Here is a 25,276-nt window from a genome sequence, read left to right on the forward strand (position 1 = left end):
ATTGATATAGCAATCGTGAAAGTACGTGGCGAGCTTTCGAGAGCCAAAGCTGTGGCATTCGCTCGGGGAATGCTTCTTAGATGCTTCTCGCTATGTTATGTGAGCCATGAGCGCCTTGGACGAAGCTCAGCGAAGTTGTTGAAATTGCTTAGTAGGAGCTGAGCTTGCCGACTTCGATGGGTGAGTTTACAATGACGACAGCAAGGCCAGACTGACGGCACACGCCCGAGACGGCGAGCCAAACACTCTTTGAATGTGCAAGATCAATGCCGCTATACTCATGGCCCAGGAATTCGACTGATTGCGTCCGCGACGCCGGTACTCACCTGGGGCGGACGAGATTAGTACGTATCCACGATACGAGTCGAGAATGAGCAGCGACAAGGTTGAGCGCCCTGACCAGTCGCTAGAAGCGCAAGTATCAGTCTTTTTCGATGAGTCAAATCCCAATCCAGCGCTGCATAGCTGCTACTCACTCGCGCCGACCAAGAGCATGTCGTCGAAGCTGTTTCGTGCAACATACGAACGCGGCGCCTAGTTTCACCTCACATACGACACAGACAGCTGTAGTGATGCGGACTTGGTTCGGCAGACGGAGGGCGAGCATACGAGATGAGACATCGGCCAGACGCTTTTGGGCCTGCGCGGCAGGAAGACACCATGTGTCACATCTAGGAGGACAAGCAGGCAATGAGGATAGCGTAGGAATACGGATGCAATTGAGACATATGTGATATTGGTAGCGGTAAAACATTGTGGGAGGAGCTGAGCGCCATAGACATTAAATGTGTTGACAGCGAGCATATAGAATCTTGTGGCCTACGCTGTCCTTATACCAGAACCTGAGCGTCTGACCGGCACCGGCGGTCAGTTAGAAGCTGCTAGACAGAGCCTGTATACTTCAGAGCGCCGCCCTAGAGTTAAAGGAAGCTTCGTGGTTCGACACTCTCATGTGTCGGTATGCTGTCCCATGGCCTGAGAGATAAAGTTGCGCCTTCATCGCCGAATATCGGGATAAGGCGAAGCGCGGGCACGGAGAGTGCGGTCGCTATAGAGAAGCGGAGTTGCGTCCATATAATAGCACATTGAAGGGCAGATACCTAGGTAGAGGCGGGTCAAGGCGACGTATGGTGTGGAGCAGAGCTTGCTCGTCGGCAGCGGTGCGATTCGTTTCGGCGACTTAGCTGAGGCGCCGGCTGTATTTGCTGAATATGTAGCGTCTGCGACTGTTGAACTTTTTGCCCTTCTGGAGTTTGCGGCATGCGTGGCGGTTGCGGTTTCTCATGTTGCTGTACTTCTGGAGCTTGCTGCATACGCTGCGGTTGCTGCGCAAGCTGTCGCTCCCCGAGCTGAAGCGGCATGTTGCTGAGCCATCGGAGCATCGTCGGGTAGCTCTATACTCCCAGGAATCATGAAGCGTATCGAAGTCCCGACATCAACCCGTATGCGTATGAATCCAAAAATCCCTCTCCTTCATCCTCCCCTCATCAATCCCATCCAAAACACCCCTCACCCACCTCGGCGGCCCCCTCGCCCCCTCCTCTCTACCCATGTCCGTCCCCGTCAACGGACAAGTAACAAAGCCCCTCTCTTCCGCCAGCCTGCCCACCTCTTCAACGATCTTCAGACCCTCCTTCCCAGTACCGGACGTAGCAGCATCTAGCCGATCACGACGTTCCTGCAATTTGCGCTCTATGAAGGAGGATGCGGAGTCGAGGCCATGGGAGGCGAGGCGCTGGAAGGAGTGTATGAAGCGGTTTATGATGTCGATGAGGATGCGGTAGGCAAGTTCGGTTAGGATTGCTGTGCCGGTCTGTTGGGTGAAGAGGTGGGAGGAGATGAGGGAGCTGGAAAATGAGCGTGTTGTTAGGGAGGTTGATGGCCCTGGACGGTAGAGTGTGAGTGATGAAGAGACTGTCATGGTGATTTGTTGCTAGTAGGTATGGATGCAGGTGGCTATGGAAGCAGTGCCGTTGCGAGTTCGCTGAAGGGATGTGTACTGGAGCCTGAGGCACAAGCAGCGGAACTTCTACATATGTACGCCTCATATTCCTATACGGCGTCCACGGCGTCCTACCTAATAATTCAATCCATTGCGCTACGCCGATAAGCTGTGGACCTTGGAAAACTCCCTGCGCGATGCTGTCGCAAAGCTAACTACTCGGAGTTCCCTACCACCGACCGCGAGATGCAGCCCTGGAGATTACGGCAGCTGCCCGCCTTACCGGGGCCCGCGGACGCCGAGCTGCAGCGCCACTCCCCTCATCACCGAACTCAACACGCGACTCCATTTTCGCATGCGCTTACGTGAGATGCCTTTCCTCACCGACGGCATCTCCCATTCGCATGTCTCTCTGTACGGGCAAATCTAACTCAACGAGCCAGGGCGGGTGTTCGAGAACGCCGGGCTCAGTGCCTTCCATCGCCGCGTTGACGCAGAGCGTCTGCTGTTTGTTGTCTCGGAACTTTTGAGCGGGGCCTGGTGGCAGGCTTTTGAACCCCTTTCTTCGTGCTGAGTTCTCGCCTATCCAGACTTTGGTTATTGTTCTAGTGTCGTTACCTGCATCTAGTTCTGCTTCTCCTCTGCCGGTGAAGTCCAGCACGTGTGCTTGGTAGAACCAGCGACGCGGCGTGTGGATGTGGCCGAAGCAATGCAGTCGTGGTTGCACGCGAGCGATGGCGCGGCGTAGGTGCTCGCAACCTGCACTTTGGTCGTCAGAGGTCGTGTCTAGGATGTATTTTGGGGGGCCGTGGGTCATGACGATGTCGACGTCGTTGGGGATGGTCGAGGTCTCGGTACCGACGTTCTTCGCCCACGGTGGAGTGCCCGAGGGATTGAAGCGGTCTTCGTTCGATGGGTACTGGAATGCCGATGCGCCGTAGAGGGGCGTGTATGGTGAGGCATATATCTTGAATGTAGCACCGCATGCTAGCTTGAAGGTATGCGTGCCTTCTTTCAGGAAGGTGATGCCGTTTCTACTTGCTTCGGAGCCTGCATCTGAGCTCACAAGCGCCTCTGCTCGTCCTGCATCGGTCTCAGTTCCGCCCTGGGAGACCCAGTATGGTTTGTCGAGCGAGATGTCGTGATTGCCAGCGATAACAAGCTTCAGCTTGGCTTCGACTTTGCCCAACGTCTGGAGGGCCGCAGAGATGCTTTCCGGGGTGCCATCTTCTGTCAGATCGCCACAGTGTAGGAGAACATCGCATGGCGGGAGGTTCCCCGGAAGTTCAGCGCCATGCGTATCCGAGAATATGAGGAAGCGGACGGGCGTCGAGAGAGTATGTGCGCCTTCAAGTCGAACACGTTTAGCAGGTCGCATACGTTGCATCGTAGAGTGCAGGAGTTTCAAGACGGTGAGATGTGTTAAGGAAGTATGTAAAGGTTAGAGCATGAGCGCATGTGCAATTCTTACAATCTCTCATCTATGTAGACTTAAGCGGCAGTATATAATGGAAATTTAATAAATTTGCATGTTTGCTGCGAACCAAGGTTGAGAAGTGAGCTAGCCAACGCTCACGAACGACACTGAGGCGCCTCGTACAAGAGCAAAAATGAACAGGTCTGCAGACTACATGAAGACAAAAATGTGTAAAGTAGGTAAGCTAACGTCGTTGTAGGCTCCCGAGGTCCATGGTGTCTAGGTTTTCCCTAGGTCAACGCGGAGGCACGAAAGTATGTTTAGTCTTCATAGGTTTAACAAGGCTATCATCAAGACTAGCAAAATGTTCGATGAGTGCGGACAATGGCGTTTGATTATTGTCATCTACTAATACAAGTATCGAAGGTATCGTAAAGCAGCATGCAAGGAAAACATCGCCATTGACCGTCCAAGGGAGCAACCGCTCCATTATCAATTAACCCAAATGATCCACCACCACCGCTTGCAAACCTACAAGCTAGCAACAAGCGCCGGCAGCACACTCCTGCTAGTGTAAGCCCAGCTGCTGGAGCTATCATGCGCCCTCCACGCAGCACCCGTCCAGAAAGTGTTGCGCTTGCTCTGCAGAGCATACAAGTCCTTGTAGAAGCCGTTCTTGGTGGCCTCGCCTCCGACCATCATGTTGTAGGGGCTGTGGTTGCTGAAGGCGACGATTTCGGGCTCGGGGCCGGTCATGTTGTTCATAGCGTGGAAGCGCTTGAGGTCCGCAAGGATGGCGGCCTGGGCCTCCTCGTCGCTGAGGTGCTGGCCGACCTTGGTGCCGTAGAAGACCTGGTTGAGTGTAGGGTTGACGGTGGGGAAGACGTTGTAGATGGCGGGCATGGGTGGCAGCGCGTATGGCTTTTCAAGTGCGAGGTTGTTGAGGGTGACGTTGGTAGGGGCGGCGTGCCTGATGATGGCGGTGTAGTAGCCGACAGAAGTGAATTGGCTGAAGATCTTCATCTCATCACCGCTGGGGTCGAATGGAGTGAGATTCTCGGGCGTAGGGGGGATGGCCATGAGGATCTTCTTGGCCTGGATGAGACGCTGGCCCTTGGGGGTATCGACGAGGACCTTGACGCCGCCATCGACCTTGCTCACGCGCGCGGTCTTTCGGACCCTGGAGGATAGAAGGACAGAGTTGGAGGCAAGTAGCTCGGCAGTGAGTGCCTCGAAGAGCATGCTGTTGTTCATCACCGAGCTGGTCTTGAAGCTCTGCATGGTCTTCAGGAGACCGAGAGACATGGTGCGGATCTGCTGGATGGCAGGAAGCTCGAGGATGTCACCAAAGGCGGAGGTGAGACCGAAGATGGTTTGCACTGCATCTGCGATGTCGTACTTCTGAACGAACTGGCCGAACGGCATGTAGAGGTCCTCGGGAACGGGGTCGGGGAGGTAGAAGCCACCCTCAAGTTCAGGCCACTGTGCGATGACGGCGCCGTACTTCGCGAGAGCAACAGCCAAGGCGGTTTGGTTGGCAGGAGGGAGGCCCTGCAACACCTGACCAGTCCTGAAGTCAACCTGCTGGGTTGGGCCGGTAGGGAACGGGCTTGCTGGGCCTAGAGTGAGGTTGAAGCGTGCGAACCACTGGTGCACCAAAGGTTCGTCATGGTACAGCTTCACTCCCATGTCGATGGGGAATCCAGTCTCGAGGTCCATGTAGGTTTCGGTGTGACCTCCAAGGCGGTGCGAGCTCTCGACAACCACGACCCTCTTTCCCATGTCCTTGAGTTGGATGGCAGAGTAAGCACCCATACCTCCACCTCCGATGATGACAACATCAGTGTCAATAACTTGCTCCGGGTTGTAGTACCTAGCCTCCATCTTGGACGACCTGGGCGCTGCCATAGCGAAAGGAAGGGCGACCACCGCCGCGGCGGTGATTGAAACGAATGAACGCATGATTGAATTAGTCTTGCAAGAGAATATGAAAGCTGAAAGAGCGACTGAGGTTGGTGATCGTCTAGCATACCAGACCTATTGTATTTATATTGCCACAAGCATGGCCGACGTATGTGCGGTGGCTCTTCCAGTTCGGTCCTACTGTGTGGATCGAGGTGTAATCAAAGTAGGACCGCGCATTCGGAAGAATCGACGACAAGCATCGCTACTAGCTTTGAATGGGGCATCAAGAGTCCGTTTACAAGGGGAACAGTCCAGGGTGTGTGCTGTAGTGCTGATGGGCGCTGTAGAGCTACTGCAATTTGAAGCACAACAAAGGAGTACTAGAACTTCGTATAGTCTACTAGTCGTCGGTTTGTCCCATAATCATGTGGGTTTGATGTTGGAGAAGACGAGGCATTCAACGGCTACATGGCGTTACCCGGAAGCCTGTATGACGCTCACGGTTTGTGGTGATATTCCTTAGTATCGGTGCGCCAGCTTGGGCATCCTGCCACGCCGTTGATCACCATGTGGTGTTGGCTCAGGACCACTTCCCCGGATCGGAGTCGACACCATGATAAATTTCGCCGCTAGCTCACTGCTGGTGGAGATACTGTACTGATGTTAAGGCTGACGCTGACCACGCTCAAAGCGCCGTGTTCGGGGCGTTCGTCCGCGCTTAGGACGTGTTCATGGGCCGTTGAGGCTCTCGGCATTACCTGGGTTCCCCTTGAAATCCTTGGAGCATCGACGATTGGTGAGGGAACAGAGAGGTACACTTCAGTCTTCGTGCAGCCATGCGGCAGTCGGCACCTCTTTTGCTTACACTATGTCTGTGAGAGCGTTCGTTCTCGATGTTTCGTGCGCAATTGGCTTTCTGCGAAGGCTCCTGTCCCGTGATTCATGAAGCCTCCGCAGAGATCCGATATAGAGCATTGATGAATTTCCTGGTTAGCACCCACCAATGATGATTTGCTGCAGAACAAAGCTTGTTCTGATACGTAAGCGCAAAGCTTCATGTATGCCGACTGATGGTCTCCTGAAAGTAGGACGCCCAAACCTCATTTTGGGACGCACCTAACGCGTGGCCAAGCCAAAAGTGGCTGTGAAAGTGGATTCGTGGTGTTGATGGGTCGTTGGAGGCTACGGCAAAAAAGAGGGTTAATAAGGTAGCCTCGCTGACGCCTACCTGGGCAGTTGCCAGCGACGGCACGTGCGTGAACAGATCACAAGTGTAATGCGCCGGTACATCACACCGCGAAGATAAAGCCAAGCTACCGAGACGTCGTGTAAGATGACGATCGCTTCACGGTCGCTCTCTGTAGTCATCCGAGTGTGCCTAGATCCTGCTTTCCATGTTCGAGGGTGTAAGACCTAACAAATGCCGGCACTAAGATGTCATTGCAGCGACCGCCTGAAGCAATTTCAACATGTAGATGAAAACATCAGAAACCAATGGGGAACTAGCAAGATGGCTTTAGATGCGAGATTGGTGGTATGATGCTGCCCAGATGGGTCGCAGATTGTGAACCAAGGATGATGGTAGCGGCAACGTGACGGCGCGTCATTTTCGAGAACCCCACCAAAATTTGAGCGCGCCTCTACACTCCCACAACTGCTGGATCGCATTACGCAGATGTCGACGCCAAGACAACCGCAAGCCCGCTTCGACATATACTGCAACGAAGATGTCGTTATTTGGTGGTAGCGCTCCGCCACCGCCCTCCTCCTACGAATCCACAACCTCATCGTCTTCATCGGCGCGCTCGTCGCCGTCAGTCGAGGAGATCCCGGACCCGCGTAACGTGCAAGAAGCACAGACTCCCGCTATCCCGATTTCTTTAGACGTAAACGATGACCTGGATACCGATAGCGAGTCGGCACACGACGAGTCTGAAGAAGAGGACGACGACGAGGAGGTACCGGCGCGCCCGAATCGCTTCGACGGACCGCCCCAAACATGGCAGAGCTACACAGAAGCGGATCGCCAGATAGCCGACTCCCTCGATCAGCTGCAAGAGACAGATCTTGCAGTACATCTGTATAACGCGCATGCGCTCAAGCGGCGGTTACGACGGCCCCCAGAAGACAACGCGAAGCTCCACAACTGGCAGAGTAGGGATAACTGGCTCAAGACTGGAGAGGACCTTGAATACGTGGATGCGGCAGGATTTACCCAGACGGCGGTCGTGCCTTCCAAAGAGTGGACCGCATGGCCAATCCCTCCAGACGAAGAGCCTCCAAGCTACCATGTGGACGAATGGACTATTGGGAGTGCGAACGCCGGAGATGCAGGAGATGAGCTGCGAGAGGAACTCCTAGCTGTTTTCTTGCGGCTGGCCAAAGAGAAGTGGAACTCACGCGAAACGCCCTCGTCTGACTCCGACGCTGGAGACCACATATCAGCTTCGCGAAGCAGATCTCGATCACAAAGCGCCGATACTGCAAAACCAAACAACAAGCCCAGGGTACAAACCACGACGGACGATGTCGAGGACGGCAATGATACCGAACGTGATCAGACGACTGGGAAGAAACGTGGCAGAAAACCTCGCACCGAGAGACTCGTGGAGCCGACTTTGTTAGCAGACGACGCAAGGGCACAGCGACTTCTCCAGCCGACAATACAGAACATGATGGGGAAGCTAGACGAGCTTGCCCTGGCCATCCGCCGAACGCGCGTCAATCACTTTGGTCGTGGAGAGCCAGGCGATTCTTCCATGAGCGAATACACGTCAGGTGCAGAGTCGAGCGGTCCAAGATCGAGGTCTACATCGAGAGCCCGATCGAAGAGTGCGACAAGCCGCAGATCTAGCACTCGACCACCTTCGCGCGCAACGTCTACGGAGGCCGACCGCACGGTACGACAAAAGACAAAAGCCGCCAGAAAGGCAACAGATAAAAGCAAGCCCGCGGATGACGATGACATATCAAGCGGAGGATCTGACTGGGAAAAGTCCAACAAAATCCCTCGCGAACGGAAGCGCCGCAGATCCTCAAGCAGTATGGGCGATAGCGATAGTTCAGGAGACGAAGGCAAACTAAGAGAAGGGCTCTTGGATTGGAGCGAAGTGCTCGGCCTAGCAGCTGTACAAGGCTGGAACGAAGGAGCTGTCGCACGCACTGCCCAGCGCTGCGCAACTCTATTCGGCGAGGGCATGTCTTTCATGCCCTTCCACGAAGCCCTCGCATCAAAAGGTCCTCCCGAACCCGTGTCATACACCCCATCAACCATACCACCTCCAACCATCCCCTCGATCTCACAGCCTCCGCCACCCAAACGGCCCTTCTTCCAGATTGGCACACTGCGCTGCCCGCACGCAGATTGCTGGAGGCACGAGGAAGACGCCCCGTTGGCCTACCGCGTCGTCGAGCATTGCATGCGAGTTCATGGCTACGACCCTAGAACTAATGACTCGGACAATGAAGAACGGACGGTTGGTGGTGTGCATATTGATGGGTTCTTACGGCCTATTACAGCAAAGCAGGGATGGTTGGGCAATGGGAGGGCGAAGGCTGGGAAGGTTAAGAGGGCGAGGACGGGGCAGAGTAGTAGTCGGGGGGTTTCTGAGGCGGCTTTGAGTGCTGGGGAGGAGTAGGATTACCAGTTGCAGAGATATGTTTACGCTGTGGCAGCGCTGGAGACTTTGCGACTCGCACTAGCTATGAAACCAATGAAGCCATCAACACTGCCATCGCAGGAGGGCGAGAGTCTGCCAAATGCGCGTTCTTTTTCGTATAGAAGCTATACAATGCCTCGATCATCGAGAAGCTCAATCAATCATCAATTTTGGTCTTCTCACTATTATGAGGCCTCTTTCTACGCTTTCAAAGTATTGCAAGACAACTATTGTAATAACATCCTGACAAACGACCGTTATCGACGTACTAACCCGGAGTTGCGACAGTATTTGAAGCTCGAGCGCAAAGCCCAGAAGAAGTATGCATATGCACCCCGCATGTTGCCAGACTGGTTGCGACGGGAGCTATACTAATGGGGGTTAGCGCGATGACCAGCCTCGCCGGGCGCGATTTGGCGCGTCGAACTCGGCTCGAGAGCGACCATTCGCTCTCATCGCGCTGCACCCCGCACCACAGCTACCTCCATCACACCCTTCGCTATTGGCTATCACTATCTTGGACATATCATTATTCTGGTCGCCTTTGTTCTTTTTGAGTCTCTTCAATGAGCTGTCCCTTACCGTGAGCCGGCGCAACGGCGCATACGATCATTCTTACCACCACGCCGCATACAATCCAGTCGACTGCTACGTCATGTCCGGTACGTGGTTCCCCTCCCCCTCCGTAGTGGTTCGAGTATGAGCTTTGAAACTTACCGCATGAACAGATGGTCACGTACCGAACCGGTATCCGGATGATGCCCCTCTCGCTACCGTTCCTACGACACACCCACCGCAATCCTCACCATACACTCCCTTACGTTGCGCTCCTTCCTTCGACTTTCATCCTACATCATACAATACGAATAGTTCACCACCGCCAATGGCAGACCAAGAGAACATCCCACCCATGGCTACGCCGCCAGGGACAAACGACAGGAAAAGAAAGCCAGACGGCTACCAATTCGACGCTTCCCCAAAGCGCCCACGACAGGATATATCTTCCAGGAGCCCCAGAACCCCGCTTGCGACGCAGAGCCAGTCTCGAAGCAATGCCGGCCGCCAGCACGGAACCCAGCACAACAACGTCGCATACCCAGCAACCCCAGAGGCAACCCCAGAGCAGACAAGAAAGACTCCGCAGACCGAAGAATTAGAACGATTTACATCGCTGCAAGATCTGCGCAAGGCCGGCCTGTACGTTCAGGAGCCCGATCCATCTGCACCAAACAGCAAATATCACGCAGTTGCGTTCGGGAAGTTCCCTGGCATTTACAGAAAATTCCAAGACGCTTTCCAGCAGAAAGGTAACGACATATATAAATACTTACGCGGAGACTTCTTCACAGCAGAAGAGGCATTGGCGTTCATGAACGCCAACAGATCCGCCATTGAAGAAGCGGAACGGCTCCGCGATCAGAGGAAACAAGAAAGGCTCAAGGAAGCAACAGCATTGTACGAGCGAGATGTTGCGCGCTTAGCACCGCGCCCAACACCCAACATCCTCGCAGACTACTACGTCCCCGGAACCAATATCAAACTGGAACCCGAACAAAAAGCTGTGGTGCAAAAGATCCAAGAGGGGGAAAATGTGTTCTACACTGGTCCTGCAGGGACTGGTAAATCAGCCATCCTCAAGACCTTTGTCCCAATGCTCAGAGAGCAAGGATGGAAGGTGCAAATTATAGCGCCAAGCAATCTCGCTGCGTACAACGTGGGTGGCCAAACAATTCACAATTTTGCAGCATGGAACATAAACAGCTCCGGGAAGAAGTTGGACGACCTAAAAAAAGCTGCTCGCGGGAAGAAACAATGGAAAAAACTCAACGACGTCGACGTGCTCGTCATCGATGAGATAAGCATGGTTCCGAACTCTGATCTCGAGCGATTGAGCGAGATTATGAAAGCTAGCAGATCTCCAAGACATAACTCCGATCTACCATTTGGTGGTGTTCAGGTCGTGGTTACCGGAGATGTGAGTCGCACCATAAAATACGTCACATCCACGCTAATCATCCCAGTTTTGTCAACTTGCACCCGTTGAACCTTTCAAGCATTGCATGGGATGTGGCACAAAGCTTAAATCCAAGGACGAAAAGGACCCGCTGGAGTGTGAAATTTCCTGTGAGACCAAGGGATGTGGCTACGGCCCCTGGCGAATGGCTGATAAGTGGGCTTTCTGCAGTGAAGTATGGCAGGTATGTTAGACGTCCCTTCTGTTCTTTACTCCTATTGTAGAAATGCACTAACGCAGACAGAATTGCAACTTCACACATATCAATCTTACCAAGATTCACCGACAAAGCGACAGGAAATTTGTTGCTATTCTTCAAAAGATACGCAGAGGTAATATTTTCTCATCGTCGAAATGCTGCTTCGACACTATTTTTATGCCTGGGGGCAGCAAACTGACGCGTATCAGATGGTCAAATTCTTGCGCCTCACGGACAGCTTCTACTCCATCATCCGAATGAGACAAAAGACGCTGTTCAACTACACTCGACACGTAAGAAAGTGAAAGAAGTTAACGATAAAGCTATCGAGGACATTACTGAACGGACAGCGCTTGAATACAAGTGCTTGGATCATTTTCAACAAAACGACCGTGATGACGAATCTTTGGTGGACTACAAAGAGGCAAGCACAAAGCATCCTGCCAACCTCGGCTGTTTAAAACGCTTGGTATGTTACTTCTGTTGTCTTTCCGGGTCTCACTAACAATCCCGACAGGATGGGTGCCGCTACGATCCATGTGTGCTTATCAAAGGAAGTATGCGTGTAATGTTGGTGGCCAATATTGACCCCGCGAAGGGTCTGGTGAACGGTTGCCAAGGTTCTGTTACCGGTTTTGAGTCATACGACCGCAGCAAGCTGCCATGCAAAGAAGGCCGTCATGGTTCTTATGTACAATCTCAGCTCGTATCCTTCGCCAAGAAGAATACGCCCAAACCATGGCCAATTGTCACATTCGACAATAAGGAAGTAAGGACGATCTACCCAGACTGCGCTGTCACCGAGGTCATAACCTATAAAGAGGGTGGGAAAGTCAAGATAACGAACCGCCTATCAAGGACGCAACTCCCACTCTTGGCAGGTTATGCCATCACAGTGCACAAGTCCCAAGGCATGACGTTAGATCGCGTTACTGTCAATCTCTCGAAGGCCTTTGAGGCAAGCCAGATCTACGTTGCTCGTAAGTTATACTGCATGTTTTGTTGCGGGACACAAGTTAACTCCCCGACCAGTCAGTAGAGCACGCTCGCTCCACGGGCTCAACGTTGTGGCGCTTCCGGAAAATACAACACTTCGTGCCGACCCAACAGTCAGAGAGTTCTTCGATACCTACCTTGACCCGACTTCGCCGCGGTATGCAGGTCAAAGACCGCAAGCGTCGCAAGCGGCGCCTCAGTCCTTGGAGATGGTCCAGTCTTCGCCGATGTCTTCGTCATCGCAGTTGCTCCAATCTTCGCCAACGCCGCAAGCGCCGCAAACCTCCGAGTCATCGACGTCGTTGATGGCACTACAGGACTACCTGGCGTTGGTAACTCCTCCGTTATCGCAAGAGCCCGAGCCGGAGCAAGCACCTCCTTCCTCCCAATCATCGGAGTCATCGCAGGAGTGGTTGTAATCCTCAGCAGCAGCGTCACTTCAACATCACGTTACTCTGGTGCGTGTCATTAACTCGATTCCCTTCTCTCAAAAGTCGTCCGCATTCCGCCCAGAATTCCCCATACTCGGCATCGCAGACGCCGCAGTTATTGCAGTCATCGCAAGCATCTACGGCGCTATAGTCATCTCAGATGTCGCAGTTATCGCAATCTCCGCTGGCACGAAAGTCATATCGGATGTCGCGATCATGACAGCCCTGACGAGCGCAGTGGCTATATCGCGTTCTTTCATTCACTTCCATTTTCCGTTTGTCTACGTTTCATTGCAGATTTGCGGGACAGCTAGTCGCTTAAATGGCTTCTTTGGTGGCATAATCTCACTGTTTCTATACACCAATTGACCGCCTAAGTCAAAGATTGAGTAGTTGTCAACGTGATTCAATCAGTGGGTCGCGTTGACAACAACTCAATCATTGACCTTTGCGGTCAATTGGTAGATGGCAGCTGTTTGTTGTTGTTTTGGCCTTATATCTCGAATGCATAGATACCTTTGCCTACCCCAAAAGCTCATACACCAGTTTACCTTCGGCGTTTGGAGACTACTTGTACGATACCAAAATAAGATAGATACATCCAAAGACCGGAACCCGTCTACGCGAGAGTAATCTCCCTGCAGCAATAACAAAACATCTTCAAAGACGCTTTCCTTCTATGCCCATCCCTCCATCCACATCCCCCACCCGATCCAATCTCTCATTCTTCTTCGCACTCCCCTCCAACCCTGCCAAAATCGCCTTATCCTCTCCCGGTATCCGCATCTCGAATGTCTCCCTCACAACCGCATACTCATAGTACCCACACCTAGCGATCGGCTCTGTCTTCCTCACATCGATCTTACCGTCCGTCAAAACGCGCTCATCGATGTGCACACCAACCACTTTTCCAATCACAACATCTGCCGAGCCCATCGGTGGATTACCGGGAAGGCGCAAGGTTGTGTAGTACTCGCACTCGAACTTGACTGGACTGCGCTTCACCATCGGTATCATCATCTCTCTTCTCCCCTCTTTCCCCTCAGCTCCACCATGACCAACAACCACTCCGCTAACCCTACTATCCTCCTTCTCCACGCCCGCCGTTTCGAACTCATCAACGCCGTACTCCTCCTGCACCGCACTCCTATTCACCTCTTCTCTCAGTTCATACGTCGCCAGATTCCAAACGAATTTCCCCGTAGCTTCGACATTGCGGACGGTGTCTTTCTGGCTGTTGGTTGGTGTTTGGTTTGCGCTGAACATGACGTAGGGGGGGTCGAAGGTGAGGTTGTTGAATTGAGAGTAGGGGGCTAGGTTTGCGTGGCCCGTAGGGGAGAGGGTGGATATCCAGCCTATGGGGCGGGGGAGGACGCATGCCTGCGGGGTGGTTAGGTGGTGCATGAGACTTGTTTTTGAATTTTATCAGATTGTCTCGATTGCTTGGATAGTAGACTTACTTTGAATGGATCGTACGGCAGGCCATGGTCTTCTTTCCCAGGTTGATAGAACATAGTGCGCTGTTTGATGATGGCAGTGGAGTAGCTGTGAGTGTGATGGGTTATTTTATCGTCGGAATTTTCGGAATGGTAAATAAATAGAGGTAAAATGTGTCACTCAAGAATATCCAGATCCAGATACCGCGTTAAATCCTTGTCCGATGCCGAATCAGTCATGCTGGTCATTACCCGTCTGTCGTCAACGGGTAGACTGCGGGGAACCATCCTCACCTCCAGATCGGCAAACATAGGCGGGATGGACCCTGAGGCGCTTGACCCCCACTACGTCCGACGCCATGACTTATCGCAGTATAGTATCCTTCAACAAAATTGCCACATTCAGGTGTGATCCGTACTACATCGACTGTGTACCTACTAAAATTTCCACAGTTGACGCCGACACAACTCAACTTCCAACACACCAACGCACTAAACCTCAACACCACATCCCAAAATGCGAGCACCATACATCCTGATAACAGGCGCATCCTCCGGCCTCGGGCTCGCTTTCATCGATCACTACATGCAGAAGTCGACCGAATGGGGACACTTCGTCATAGCTATAGACAACAAACCATTCCCAGTAGCACCTCAAGATTACCCTCGCGAACCTGGAAACCTCATCATCTTCCACCAAGCCGACATAACCTCTCTTCAAGATATTCAAACATGGGTTCAAAAGCATTACAGCACCCCCATTGAACTCATTATCCACTGCGCCGGCGTCAGAGGTCTCGTTCCTGCGGTCGTCGCACGAGAAAAACAGAGTAGTAAAGTCGTCGCCGAAGCAGAGACACTGGAAAATATGGACCATACGACTATGATGCGGACCTTTGAAATAAATACCTGTGGCACGCTCAACGTTGTTAAAGCGTTCTTGCCACTCCTTCGATGCTTCGCCGCTGAAGTCGATGAAGACGCTAAAGTCACAGGAAAACCAAAAGTCCTCATCCTATCTTCCCGCATGGGTTCCATATCTGCCAACACAGCGGGTGGCGGATACGCGTACCGGGCTAGTAAGGCGGCGTTGAACGCGGTAGTGAAGAGTCTCGCTATAGATTTACCCGATGTGCAATTCTTGATGTTGCACCCGGGACGAGTGGAGACGGGGTTGGTGGAGTGGAAGGAGGAAGGGGCGATTTCGGTACAGGAGAGTGTGAGGGACTGTATGAGGGTTTTGGACAAGATGGATAAAGAAGGGTGGGAGAGTGGGAGGTTAGTTGATCGTTTCGGGGTGACCATTCCTTGGTAGGATGGCGGTGGGAATCCGGCGAGGGAGGTGGAGGGGGATGGAGGGGGATGCGAGAGAAGAGGTGAGGAAAGATGATATATATTCGCATGTGTATATCCGCGCCTATCTGGCATTGTATTTTGAAATGAAATCGCTGAACCTCTGATATCCCGCCTTTGCTCATCTATCCGTACATTCTCTCCCGCCTCAGATGTTCTTCCATAACGCCATAATATGCATGATTGAGATTGAACCACTCTTGTTCAACCAACGAGCTAAGAGATCAGCCGCGTGCTCGATTTGTGCCGATGGACACAACTTAAGCCACAGCCGAAGCAGTGACGGTGGTGTAGTTAGTAACACCGTCCATCGTTGTGCCTATAGGCTTCGTAGATGACGCCCGAGGAGTCTGTACAGTGGTGTAGTTGGTAATGCCTCCGATTCTTGTACCTGTAGGCTTGGCAGATGTAGATGTCGCTGACGGATCATAACCGCTGTAGTATTTGCCGCCAGTGTGTGTGCCCACGGGCTTGGTAAATGTCGCCGATGATGCTTCCAATGCTGGAGCCGCCTCGGAAGCCGTCAACAAGAGACGTTTGTTGTGGAAGGTGATGAGAGTCGTGGAGGATGCTGAAGGGTCATAGGGAGTCATGTTATTACCGCCAGTTAAAGTGGCAGGCAGTGTCATAACCTTCGTTGACGTAATGACCGTTGTTACGGTAACTACCGTGGGCGCTGCGCCGTAGAGAACCTCGAAAGTTGTTGGAGCTGTGGCGGATACCGAAGAACTGTACGGGACATAGCCAGATCCGTGAGTCAACGTCGCTGGCAAAGTTATGATCTTCGTAGTGGTGATGATGGTAGTCGTGACAGCTGGAAGGGGAGATTGCTCTGCAGTCATCGCTGAGAGGCGCTCATCTTTGGATGAAGTCATGGACGTTCGGGGCAGAGAAGGTAAGAGACTGTTATCCTGGTAGCCAGCACCGGCATCGTTCTGATAAACTCTCACCGAGTTGATGAGATAGTGCACTTCGTTAAACTTGTCGGGGTTGGTCGCAACATAATGATTACAAGATTCGTCGTGAGTCTCTGCTGCGCAGTTTGTGTAGCCAGACCAGGCATTGCCTCCAGCCATGGAGCCGCAAAAGGTAATGTTGATGATCTGTCCTATGTTAGTAGGCACTCACATCCACGAGATTGAGTGTACTTACGATCTTCATCTTCTTGAACGTATTGCGAATATCGCAGCCATCCCCAACGAAGTTCATGACAGGCGTGCCCCATGAGTTGGGGTCAGGATTGGCGCTATCCCAACCCGATGGCTCGTGACCCCGAGGAAAGAACCATGCCTTGATGCCATCGTCCTCGACTTGGGCTGCCCAGATACCACCTCGGTTGTCGTTGAAGGCTTGACCGAAGGAGCTCTCAGGACCATTGACGCCGCAGTCACGATGTTCCATGCATTCGAGGTCTGGGCGCGTCTCACCCGATCCGCCATTGTCTCGCATCTTGCATGGCGTATGGCCGGTATGAAGGCTGAGCGAGTTGCGGGAGTTCATAGAAACGCCTTCGATGATGTCGAACTCGGAGTACCAGTCCTCTTGATGACCTGTGTCGTGGAGAAGCCAGCTGCAAATGGTTAGCATGTGTACATGCCTGACGTGGCACACAAACGATGATGAGCACAAGAGAGGGTGCGGGAGTCGGTACCGACTCGAAAGTTCGAGAAGGTGATGAACAGTTAGGAAGTGAGACTCACAAAGCAGGCCACATGCCACACCCACTAGGCAGGTGCTCAAAGTCGGCAATGAAGAGTCCGTTGTCGAACGTCTGCACTCCTTCTAGTCGGACACTCTTGCGGCCATAGCCTTCACCGGGCTCTTGCGGAGGGAGTACTTGAGTTGTATCGACACCGAGATGTACCTTGCCGTCGTCGATGCGTGCAAGTCCAAGTGAAGTTGCTTCTTCCTTGGAGACGTAGAGAGCCATGCCTTGGGTGAACTGGTCCCAGCCGTTGTAGAAACGGAAGGAGCCATCGTCGAAGAAGTTGCTCGCGTTGTATTCCGCCTTGAGCTCATAGCCTGTGGTGAGGCAGAGCACTGAGGCAGCGACGAGGAGGGTGCGTAAGATAGCCATGATTGATACTTGACTGTAAAGCTAGGGAAATGATAGGAAGTGGAGGTAGGGAGTGATGAGGAAGCTTGACGCAGAGAGGTTTGAATCATATAGTGGGTGCCCGTGCCCATACCGTCCCGCCTCGCTTGTAGTGAGAGAAGGAGGGAGGAAGGAGCGACCGGCAACAACAGAGCGGTGAGCCAAGTGAGAGAAACCGTGCTGAAGCAGATAGCCTGTGTCTATCACATTGCGGCATGAAGCAGAAATAATACATCGTGCTTGAATGCTAAAGGAGCTCACACTATGCAACTCGCAGTCTGTGATGGGTATAAGTATACAGTAGGTGAGGAAAGACGGCATCGCGCCGTAGAGTCAAAGCCAGCATACGAATGTCGCTCCTGAAGTTAATGACTGGCTTTTCCAGAGGCGTGTATGACTGTTAGATGTTACGGCATGGATGCTCGAGCTGAGCAGCCAAGCACGCCACCAACTACAAGCCGTCTGTGAGTCAACACAGTAGTAGTAGCAAAGAAGCGCGCGCGCTCCATACAGATGCACAATGAACGAGAAGTGTGACCCGAAGCCACTTGCGAAACAGCAGTGCACGCCAGCATCATGCGTCATCACCCACCGTCTTCTCTACGTCGCCCTCGCGGATATCAGTCAACGTGCCCTGGTCTTCCTCTCTTGACCGCGCGCCTGAGATCTTGCTAGCAGTCTCTAGTCCTCTTTCAACATCTCGCACTAGCCCATCCAACGCGTCGAAGATGTCGCCTTGCTGTTCCCTCGCCTCGGTCAGCCTGTCCTGCCCAACTTCACCCTTGCCTTTGCCCTTGCTCTTCCTCGGTATGTCGATGCCTTGTATGCGCAGCATGTATCCTTGATCCGGCGAGTCCTCATCGAACGAGGGAGCTATCCGTACATCCGTATCGGTGATTTGCCACTCTGACGAAAGCGACTGCGCATCTACGACTGTGCGCCCGTCTGCACCGACATCGATTATGAGGTAATGCTCCTTGACACCCGGTATGGGCGGGGGCAGCGGTGACTCGACTGGTGAGTCTTGCTCGTCTCCTTCTTCGCTCCCTTGATTGCGTCGTCTCTCCCCTCCTCCCGGCGCGTCATGCGGGAGGTACTTTGTATCATCCAGCCCCAGGCCTCGCATCGATGCAGCAGTTATGATGGTCGGGTCGTCGTCGGCAAAGACATAGTGTGTATTCGGGTGATAGTGCTCGCCCGACGTCGTGTCTTCGATCAGGGTGAAGAAGGGTCGAAAATTCGGCGGTGGTAGCAGCGGTTGCTCGTCACTAGGCTCGGGGTAGGGTATGTCGTCCTCATCCTCGTCTTCTGGCGCATCGCCAGGCTGCTGTTGCTCGTGGAGCTCGTCGTCAGGAGGGTCTTCGGCGCGCTCTATTGACTTCGATCGTGGAGAAATCGATGCGCGGCGATCTGAACGGTACTCTGTAGTGTTAGGGTTGCTAGACATGTTGTGAGAGTTGATGGAAGACTGGAGTTAACGGAGTTCGGGAGCTCTAGTAAGGTGCATGATCGATAAGGGACGTGGTCCATGCACACTACCTCATCAACCCCAAGGCAGCAAGTCAGGTACGGAATGCGGTGAAAGGCCCCTAGCTCAAAGGCTAAAGTATGTAATGCAGTCCTTAGGGTATCATCCAAATCCAAACGCCGATAGTAACATCCATGTGCAAGCCAAGGTATTGAAGCGCCGCTTCCCCAGCTTCCATCATATGCCTGCAGATCGAGGTGACGACAGGCTTCTCAACGAGTTTCCGTAATCGATCGCGTGATCCAAAAGCTACAGCGGGCTTGTATCGGTTTCTTGGGTCGGTGCCGGGGTTTCGGTGGCTGTCGGCGCGTCTTGACTCTTCGACTTGAAAGCTGGATGAACAAGTTAGCTGAAGATCTGGTGGATCATTTGCGTACATACGTTGTCGGCACATGGGACACTTCTCTAGAGAGCTCTCTTGCTTCAACCAGGAGAAGATACAGTGCTGAGACGTGTTAGTCGTTGTCGCCCAGGGTGACTCCGTGGGTATGGAGTCGTACCATGTGAAACGAGTGGTTGCACTCTCCCAGTACTATCTCACGTTAGTCTAGACGCATCATCGCCAGGGTCAGACATACATAGCGGACACTCATCGCCCGGAAACTTGCACTTGGAGCAAGTGCTGTCGTAAGGGTTACGACAGATACCGCAGACATCGTCGTCCGGCATATCCCAGCGCCAGGCGGCGACGGCATTCCACTCGCGTATAGTGACTTTCATCGTGTCTTTCGTCGCTTGGAAGGTAGAATTCAAGGTTGGCGCGTAGTTTGGGCGGAAAACAAGATCAACAGCACCAAAACATGCCGAGGCGGCAGTTTACGGCGGTGAGGGGCGGCGATTGCGCGTTAATTCCGCTGGGGTCTGAGCTCAAGCTGGAGCTCCACGCTGCAGAGCGACTATCACGCATCACCAACACACAATCACGCAATTTCTGTTATACAGACACGCCGTGCTATGGTGCATCTATCATGGCCGTCTGATAGAGGCTACGCCACCGATTGCTGTCATCAGTCAATACAGGGGGCAAGGAGATCAGACCCTCTTAAGGTTTGCTGCAGTTCCCCGCACTAACGCTGAAGCTCGATGCGGACCCTCTACGCTGCACGAGGATTGTAGATTAGGGAAGCTTCACCTCGCCGTCTAGCTCCACAAATCTTGTTTCCTTCTTCCCTTCCTCGCCGACCAGAGACACCTTCTCAATTCACTGTAGCTATCATCAAATTCCAAAATGTTCGTCTCACGCTTCCGCTGCTCTTTACGTCCGCTCTCTTCTACCCCCTCTATCCGCTTCCCCATAGCTGTAAGCAGCAGAAGGACAATGTCTTCTCAACCCGCCTTCTCCTCTTATCTCGTCTCGCCATCGGAGCTCAACTCGGCGCTGAAGCACAATGCTAGCAAACTTTCTACGGAACCCCGCATTGTCCCACTTTGCGCTTCTTGGTTCTTGCCCAACGACGGCCGCAATGGCTACGACACCTTTCTTGCACAGCGCATTCCGCGCGCACGCTTCTTCGACCTCGATGCCGTCAAAGACATCCATTCGCCGTACCCGCACATGTTGCCCACTCCCGAAGACTTCGCAATCGCAATGAGACATCTTGGTATACGACGGGAAGATAGCGTCGTTGTCTACGATACAAAGGAATTGGGCATCTTCTCTGCGCCGAGAGTGGGCTGGACGTTGCAGGTCTTTGGTCATCCGAAGGTGCATGTGCTGAACAACTTCCGCAAGTGGGTTGAGGAGGGCTTTCCAACGGAGAGTGGAGAGCCAAAGGACGTTGAACCGACTGAATATCCGGTGCCGAAGTTAGAGGAGGAGAGAGTTGTCGCTTTCGAAGAGGTGAAGGATATCGCAAAGGAATTGGGCAAAGAAGGCGCAGAAGAAGTGCAGATTCTGGATGCTCGTAGTCTTGGAAGATGGAAGGGCGTTGATCCAGAGCCCAGAGAAGGTATGTCCATCACTGCATGCGATTATCACAGCCTGGCTAACCCAAACTATTAGGCCTCTCATCTGGACACATTCCCCACTCAACTTCCGTCCCCATCACAGACCTCCTCGACCCAAACGACAAGACGCTCCTGCCTGCCTCCGAACTCCAGGCCATCTTCAAGTCGAAGGGCGTCGATCCATCTAAGCCCATCATAAACAGCTGTGGCACTGGTGTCACAGCAGCGATCATTGACGCGGCATTGTCAGAAGCTGGTTTCCCTACGCAACAGAGACGGTTGTACGACGGCAGCTGGACAGAGTGGGCACAGCGCGCAAAGCCTGGCGAGGGTCTCATCCGGAAGACCGAGTAGACCGGTGCACGAAGAGCCAGCGTGGCAGGTGCTATGGTGGGCTTCCTTCCAAAATTGATACCCCTTTTATGTTCGTGTTTGTAATTTCTGTATTCGAATGTATCGTCCAATTCTTTCGAAGTGACCACGAAGACCATGCCAGAAGTGAATAGTGGTGATTCATTAGGAGCACTTCATCATACACGCGACGCAGTCTTGGTGAGCGTATAAGACACCATTTTCTTCTAGTACAAAGATGTCATCTGAACACCAGAATCGAATGAGGTATTTAAGAATACCTACATTCTTCCACCAGGATACCACCATATCCGCGTGGACAGTGCGGAAGATAGCGAAAAGTCGTGCCGAAGGAAATACATAAATGATAGTAATAATACAACAAAGGAAAGTCTGTTTGATTAGGACTACTACCTTATACAACGGGGAAACCGAATCCCGTAGAGCCTGCGTCAAGATAAAGACATGCAAAGTAGGGGACCTAACGTCAACGTAGGCTCTAGGGTATTCAGCTTTTCCCTTGTATACGATGCTGCAACAACAGAGAAGCTTGTGAGCTCTAAAATATCGAGTGCGGCGACTTCGGGTCGAGATACGTGTTCAAGAAGAAGCTGACCTGTGGCTTAGCACCGCCCAGCGCCACGACTTCCAGACTTCCAGTAGCAAAGAACAATAACGTATAGGTGGTCATACGAGGACCGATATCTCCGATACCTAAGCAGCCCGGAAGCTCCGATAGAACCGCTGAACCTCCGGGTTTGGCCCATCCTGCTCGTCCTCTGGAAGTGCAGTGACGGCAAGACGCTCGAGCGATCTCGCTCTACTAACTATTTGTAACTATCAGCAACATTCCCAAGAATCGGAGCGGGTTGTAAGGAGTGACCTACGAGCGACATATACCTGTTCCTCTTCGAAAGCCCTTGCCAAATTCACTTTGACACGATCAAGCGACATGCCCTATTAGACGTGTCAGAATGCACGTGCAAGTTCAGAAAGTGTTGGTGACACATACCTGGGATTTGTGAATAGTCATAGCATAGCCGGCCATCAACGGGACCTGTGTGCGCGAGATGCGGCTAGGTGGTTTGCCGGTGCCATGTTCCGAGACCAGACAATCGGGGTATATGGTTCTGGTCTTGCCATTGTCGAATCTTACGATAGGCCATTCTGGATTGCCATTTTCCTCGCAGAATCGTTCGATTTCGTCTTGAGCGTACCGCGCATGAGGACCGCTCAAGTCGACGTTCTTCTTGGGTAGCTTATCGAAAGCAAACGGCTCGAAGCCAATCAGTTGGCCTTGTGATCCGTTGACGAGACCTTCCTCTGGGGAAATGTTCTTGGTCAGTACGACGCGCATGTTTCTCTTGAGTGTCAGGGTTATCTCATAGCGATGAGATTCTTCGCCCTGTATAGACGTTAGCGTGTATCGGTCTGTAAGTTGATTCCACGTACGATAGGGCCTTGAGGCCGTCGCTTGAGATGGAGTAAGTATTTGTTGTTTCTATCGGCGTCTTTGAGAGACAGAAAATCTTTGCTTTCGTACACTCTGGGCCTACCCGGTAGCCTCGCAACCTCTCTTTCATTGACCTCCCTAACATGGTCGTTGTGGGTGGATAACTCCATGGCACCCTCCATTCCTGAACGGGGCACAAGTAAACGATTCTTGATCTCGCGTGGGGTCTCATCAATCCCGACTTCGTGCTGTTAGTAATATTTCCAATTTTTCAATAACATCCATCGAGATGTCAGACTGATGTGGCCGTGACTTACGCTGTCGAATGACTTGTAGAATTGACTGAAATTGTTCATCGCCTTGTCGATAGATTTTCGTCAGATGAAAGCATTCGAAATTACATTCCTGATCACGTAAGCGTCATTCTCAAACTACCAGAACCGGAGATTGCTTACCCTCCATGCGTTGCTGAGGAAAGCCCACTTGTTGCGGTCGTAGAACATCGTTTGCTCGCAGTTGTAGTTCGTACACTCGTATCTGCTAGGCTTCCAATTTCTGTCGGGTTTAAGCTGGTTTCCGCACTGGAAACAGTTTTTGAAGGGTTTCACGGGTGGTAGTTGACAGAACTACGATGGTTAGGATTTGAGGTTGCTGAGTTTGGCGTGCCAACTTACATCTCCTGTGACGACCATCTGCACTCCACCGAAAGGTTTGTCATTCCCTCTAGCAACCTTCATCAAGTGATTGAGGCGCTCGAGGAAATTGCTCTCCGACATACTGATTTCATCGATGACGAGAACGTCAGTCTCTTGTATGTTGGCGATATCGGTCTGAAATTTATTGCTCCTGAGACCTATCCTGTTGGTGTTCACATGCCAGTTGGCGTAACTGTATGTCGTGATGCCTCCTACGTTGAGCGCAGCAAGGTTTGTGGGCGCAGTCACAAACACGCGCTTGCCCATCTTTTCCAGCCTCTTTTTAAAGGCTCGAAGTACGACAGACTTTCCACAGCCAGCAGAGCCCGTGTAAAACACGTTGCGTCCTCGCATGATGCGTTGTACCACCCGTTCCTGCTCAAGGCTCAACTCAACCTCAGGTTCAGCGATGTTTGTTTCTGACTCGATATGTTCCTCATCAGAAGCGGGCTCTTCCGAAGCATCTTGAGAAACTCGTGAGCTTGAGCCTGAAGAAGATGCATGCTGATGCGGCAGTCCGTGAAGTCCAAGTGCTTGTTCGCGTTCTAGCAACCCTTGCATTAGTGCTTGTTGTTGCTGAGGGTTTAGTCCTCCTTGTGGTACTAGTACCATCATCTGTTGTATTAGTCTCAATCGGTGTTCTCGTGGTAGTTGCTGGAGCGAAAGCTGCTGCTGAGGAGCTTGCTGCTGCACATGAGGGATGTGCTGTTGTGGCGGATGAGCAACTTGTTGCTGGTGGTGAGCAATTAGTTGCTGCTGTTGAGGAATTGGTTGCTGCTGTTGAGGAATTGGTTGCTGCTGCTGCTGAGGAACTTGTTGTTGCGGCTGATACAGTGCAGGCTGCAGAGCCAACCAGGCGCGACCTTTTTCACGCTTGAGCGCATCGTCAACCTGAGTGCGCCTCGCATGTAGCCATTGCCATGCTTGGGCAACAGAATTGACTTTCAGTTTGCCGTTGCCGCTGAAACCTTTGAGCACGTTCTTTTCGACATAGTTCCAATCAGTGTATATGCCGGGGACGTGACCCAGAATTGCGTACATCTTGGTGGTGCCGAGTACATCTTTGTCGACAAAGAGCCCCCATGCTTGGATTGGGCGACTCATACGAGGTCTCGCCGCTTCTCGCTGCTCTAGTGCCGGATCGAGTCTCACATGGCGTCCACGCAGATAGGATATGAGCTCACTCGTTGGTATTCCCGTGTCTGTTCTCTGTTGGCTGTGTCCGTTGTTTCGATATCCTCCCCCATGGTTCCCATGCCCTCCTTGATGTCCTCTATTTCTTCTGGCCATTGTCGCGGGCTCGAGGATGCGACTACGAGTTCGGGACGCTGGAGGATGGAGGCAGGAGCAGGTGTCGCAAAGATTCCTTGATTCGTACGATATCAGGAGCGATGATCTAGTCGCAATGTGCGAAAGCTCTCTCGACGTGTCCAAATCCACCTGTGACGTATCAGCATCAGGAGTCGCACCTCAGCATCTCCACCCTCCGTCGCAAGCCGAGACGAGCAAAGCGGGCATTTCCAAGGTTGTACATACTTCGAGTAAAATATACGGCTAACGATAAGAATATTCCGAGTGCGATACACAGGCCGGCTGGAGATGGGTAGTACCAGCTAAGAAGATGCACCGTTCGTGGCACAGGCTCGCCGCGGAGCCGTGATCAGGGACGCGTCGCGTAGCTTTCCCGCTAGCACGGGTGGTGGGTCCGGCCTCGGAACATGTGGGGATGGGGTCGCTTTTCTTGTGGCCGGACTCTATCTCAGGATGATCCGATTGCGATTACTTTTGGGTACTGCACTGCGATTAATTGGGCATATCATGACGCTGATTTTCCGAGAGAGTCGGAATTGGTACG

At 52.6% G+C, this 25,276-nt stretch overlaps 7 protein-coding genes across 7 annotated transcripts; 2 read left to right on the forward strand and 5 right to left on the reverse strand.

Moving 5' to 3' along the window:
• Positions 1–2,303: 2,303 nt before the first annotated feature.
• J4E78_009083 (uncharacterized protein) lies at positions 2,304–3,320 on the reverse strand (the record flags this gene model as incomplete). Its single annotated transcript, XM_049369677.1, has 1 exon — positions 2,304–3,320. One exon carries the CDS (start codon positions 3,318–3,320, stop codon positions 2,304–2,306), a length of 1,017 nt encoding a protein of 338 aa, XP_049218638.1.
• Positions 3,321–6,991: 3,671 nt separating this feature from the next.
• On the forward strand, positions 6,992–8,902 carry J4E78_009084 (uncharacterized protein; the record flags this gene model as incomplete). The annotated part of the gene is made up of 1 exon (XM_049369678.1): positions 6,992–8,902. One exon carries the CDS (start codon positions 6,992–6,994, stop codon positions 8,900–8,902), a length of 1,911 nt encoding a protein of 636 aa, XP_049218639.1.
• A 4,321-nt stretch (positions 8,903–13,223) lies between these two features.
• J4E78_009085 (uncharacterized protein) lies at positions 13,224–14,077 on the reverse strand (the record flags this gene model as incomplete). The annotated part of the gene is made up of 2 exons (XM_049369679.1): positions 13,224–13,943; positions 14,024–14,077. The coding sequence occupies 2 exons, from the start codon at positions 14,075–14,077 to the stop codon at positions 13,224–13,226; spliced, it is 774 nt and encodes a 257-aa protein (XP_049218640.1).
• A 1,535-nt stretch (positions 14,078–15,612) lies between these two features.
• On the reverse strand, positions 15,613–17,429 carry J4E78_009086 (uncharacterized protein; the record flags this gene model as incomplete). The annotated part of the gene is made up of 3 exons (XM_049369680.1): positions 15,613–16,455; positions 16,505–16,922; positions 17,053–17,429. 3 exons carry the CDS (start codon positions 17,427–17,429, stop codon positions 15,613–15,615), a joined length of 1,638 nt encoding a protein of 545 aa, XP_049218641.1.
• Positions 17,430–18,021: 592 nt separating this feature from the next.
• J4E78_009087 (uncharacterized protein) lies at positions 18,022–18,894 on the reverse strand (the record flags this gene model as incomplete). The annotated part of the gene is made up of 1 exon (XM_049369681.1): positions 18,022–18,894. One exon carries the CDS (start codon positions 18,892–18,894, stop codon positions 18,022–18,024), a length of 873 nt encoding a protein of 290 aa, XP_049218642.1.
• A 330-nt stretch (positions 18,895–19,224) lies between these two features.
• On the reverse strand, positions 19,225–19,695 carry J4E78_009088 (uncharacterized protein; the record flags this gene model as incomplete). Its single annotated transcript, XM_049369682.1, has 4 exons — positions 19,225–19,307; positions 19,357–19,420; positions 19,476–19,507; positions 19,554–19,695. The coding sequence occupies 4 exons, from the start codon at positions 19,693–19,695 to the stop codon at positions 19,225–19,227; spliced, it is 321 nt and encodes a 106-aa protein (XP_049218643.1).
• A 598-nt stretch (positions 19,696–20,293) lies between these two features.
• Positions 20,294–21,276, forward strand: J4E78_009089 (uncharacterized protein; the record flags this gene model as incomplete). The annotated part of the gene is made up of 2 exons (XM_049369683.1): positions 20,294–20,924; positions 20,978–21,276. 2 exons carry the CDS (start codon positions 20,294–20,296, stop codon positions 21,274–21,276), a joined length of 930 nt encoding a protein of 309 aa, XP_049218644.1.
• Positions 21,277–25,276: the final 4,000 nt, after the last annotated feature.

Source organism: Alternaria triticimaculans (assembly GCF_023758025.1).
Source record: "Alternaria triticimaculans strain BMP 0046 chromosome Unknown scaffold_18, whole genome shotgun sequence".
NCBI classification, from domain to species: domain Eukaryota; kingdom Fungi; phylum Ascomycota; class Dothideomycetes; order Pleosporales; family Pleosporaceae; genus Alternaria; species Alternaria triticimaculans.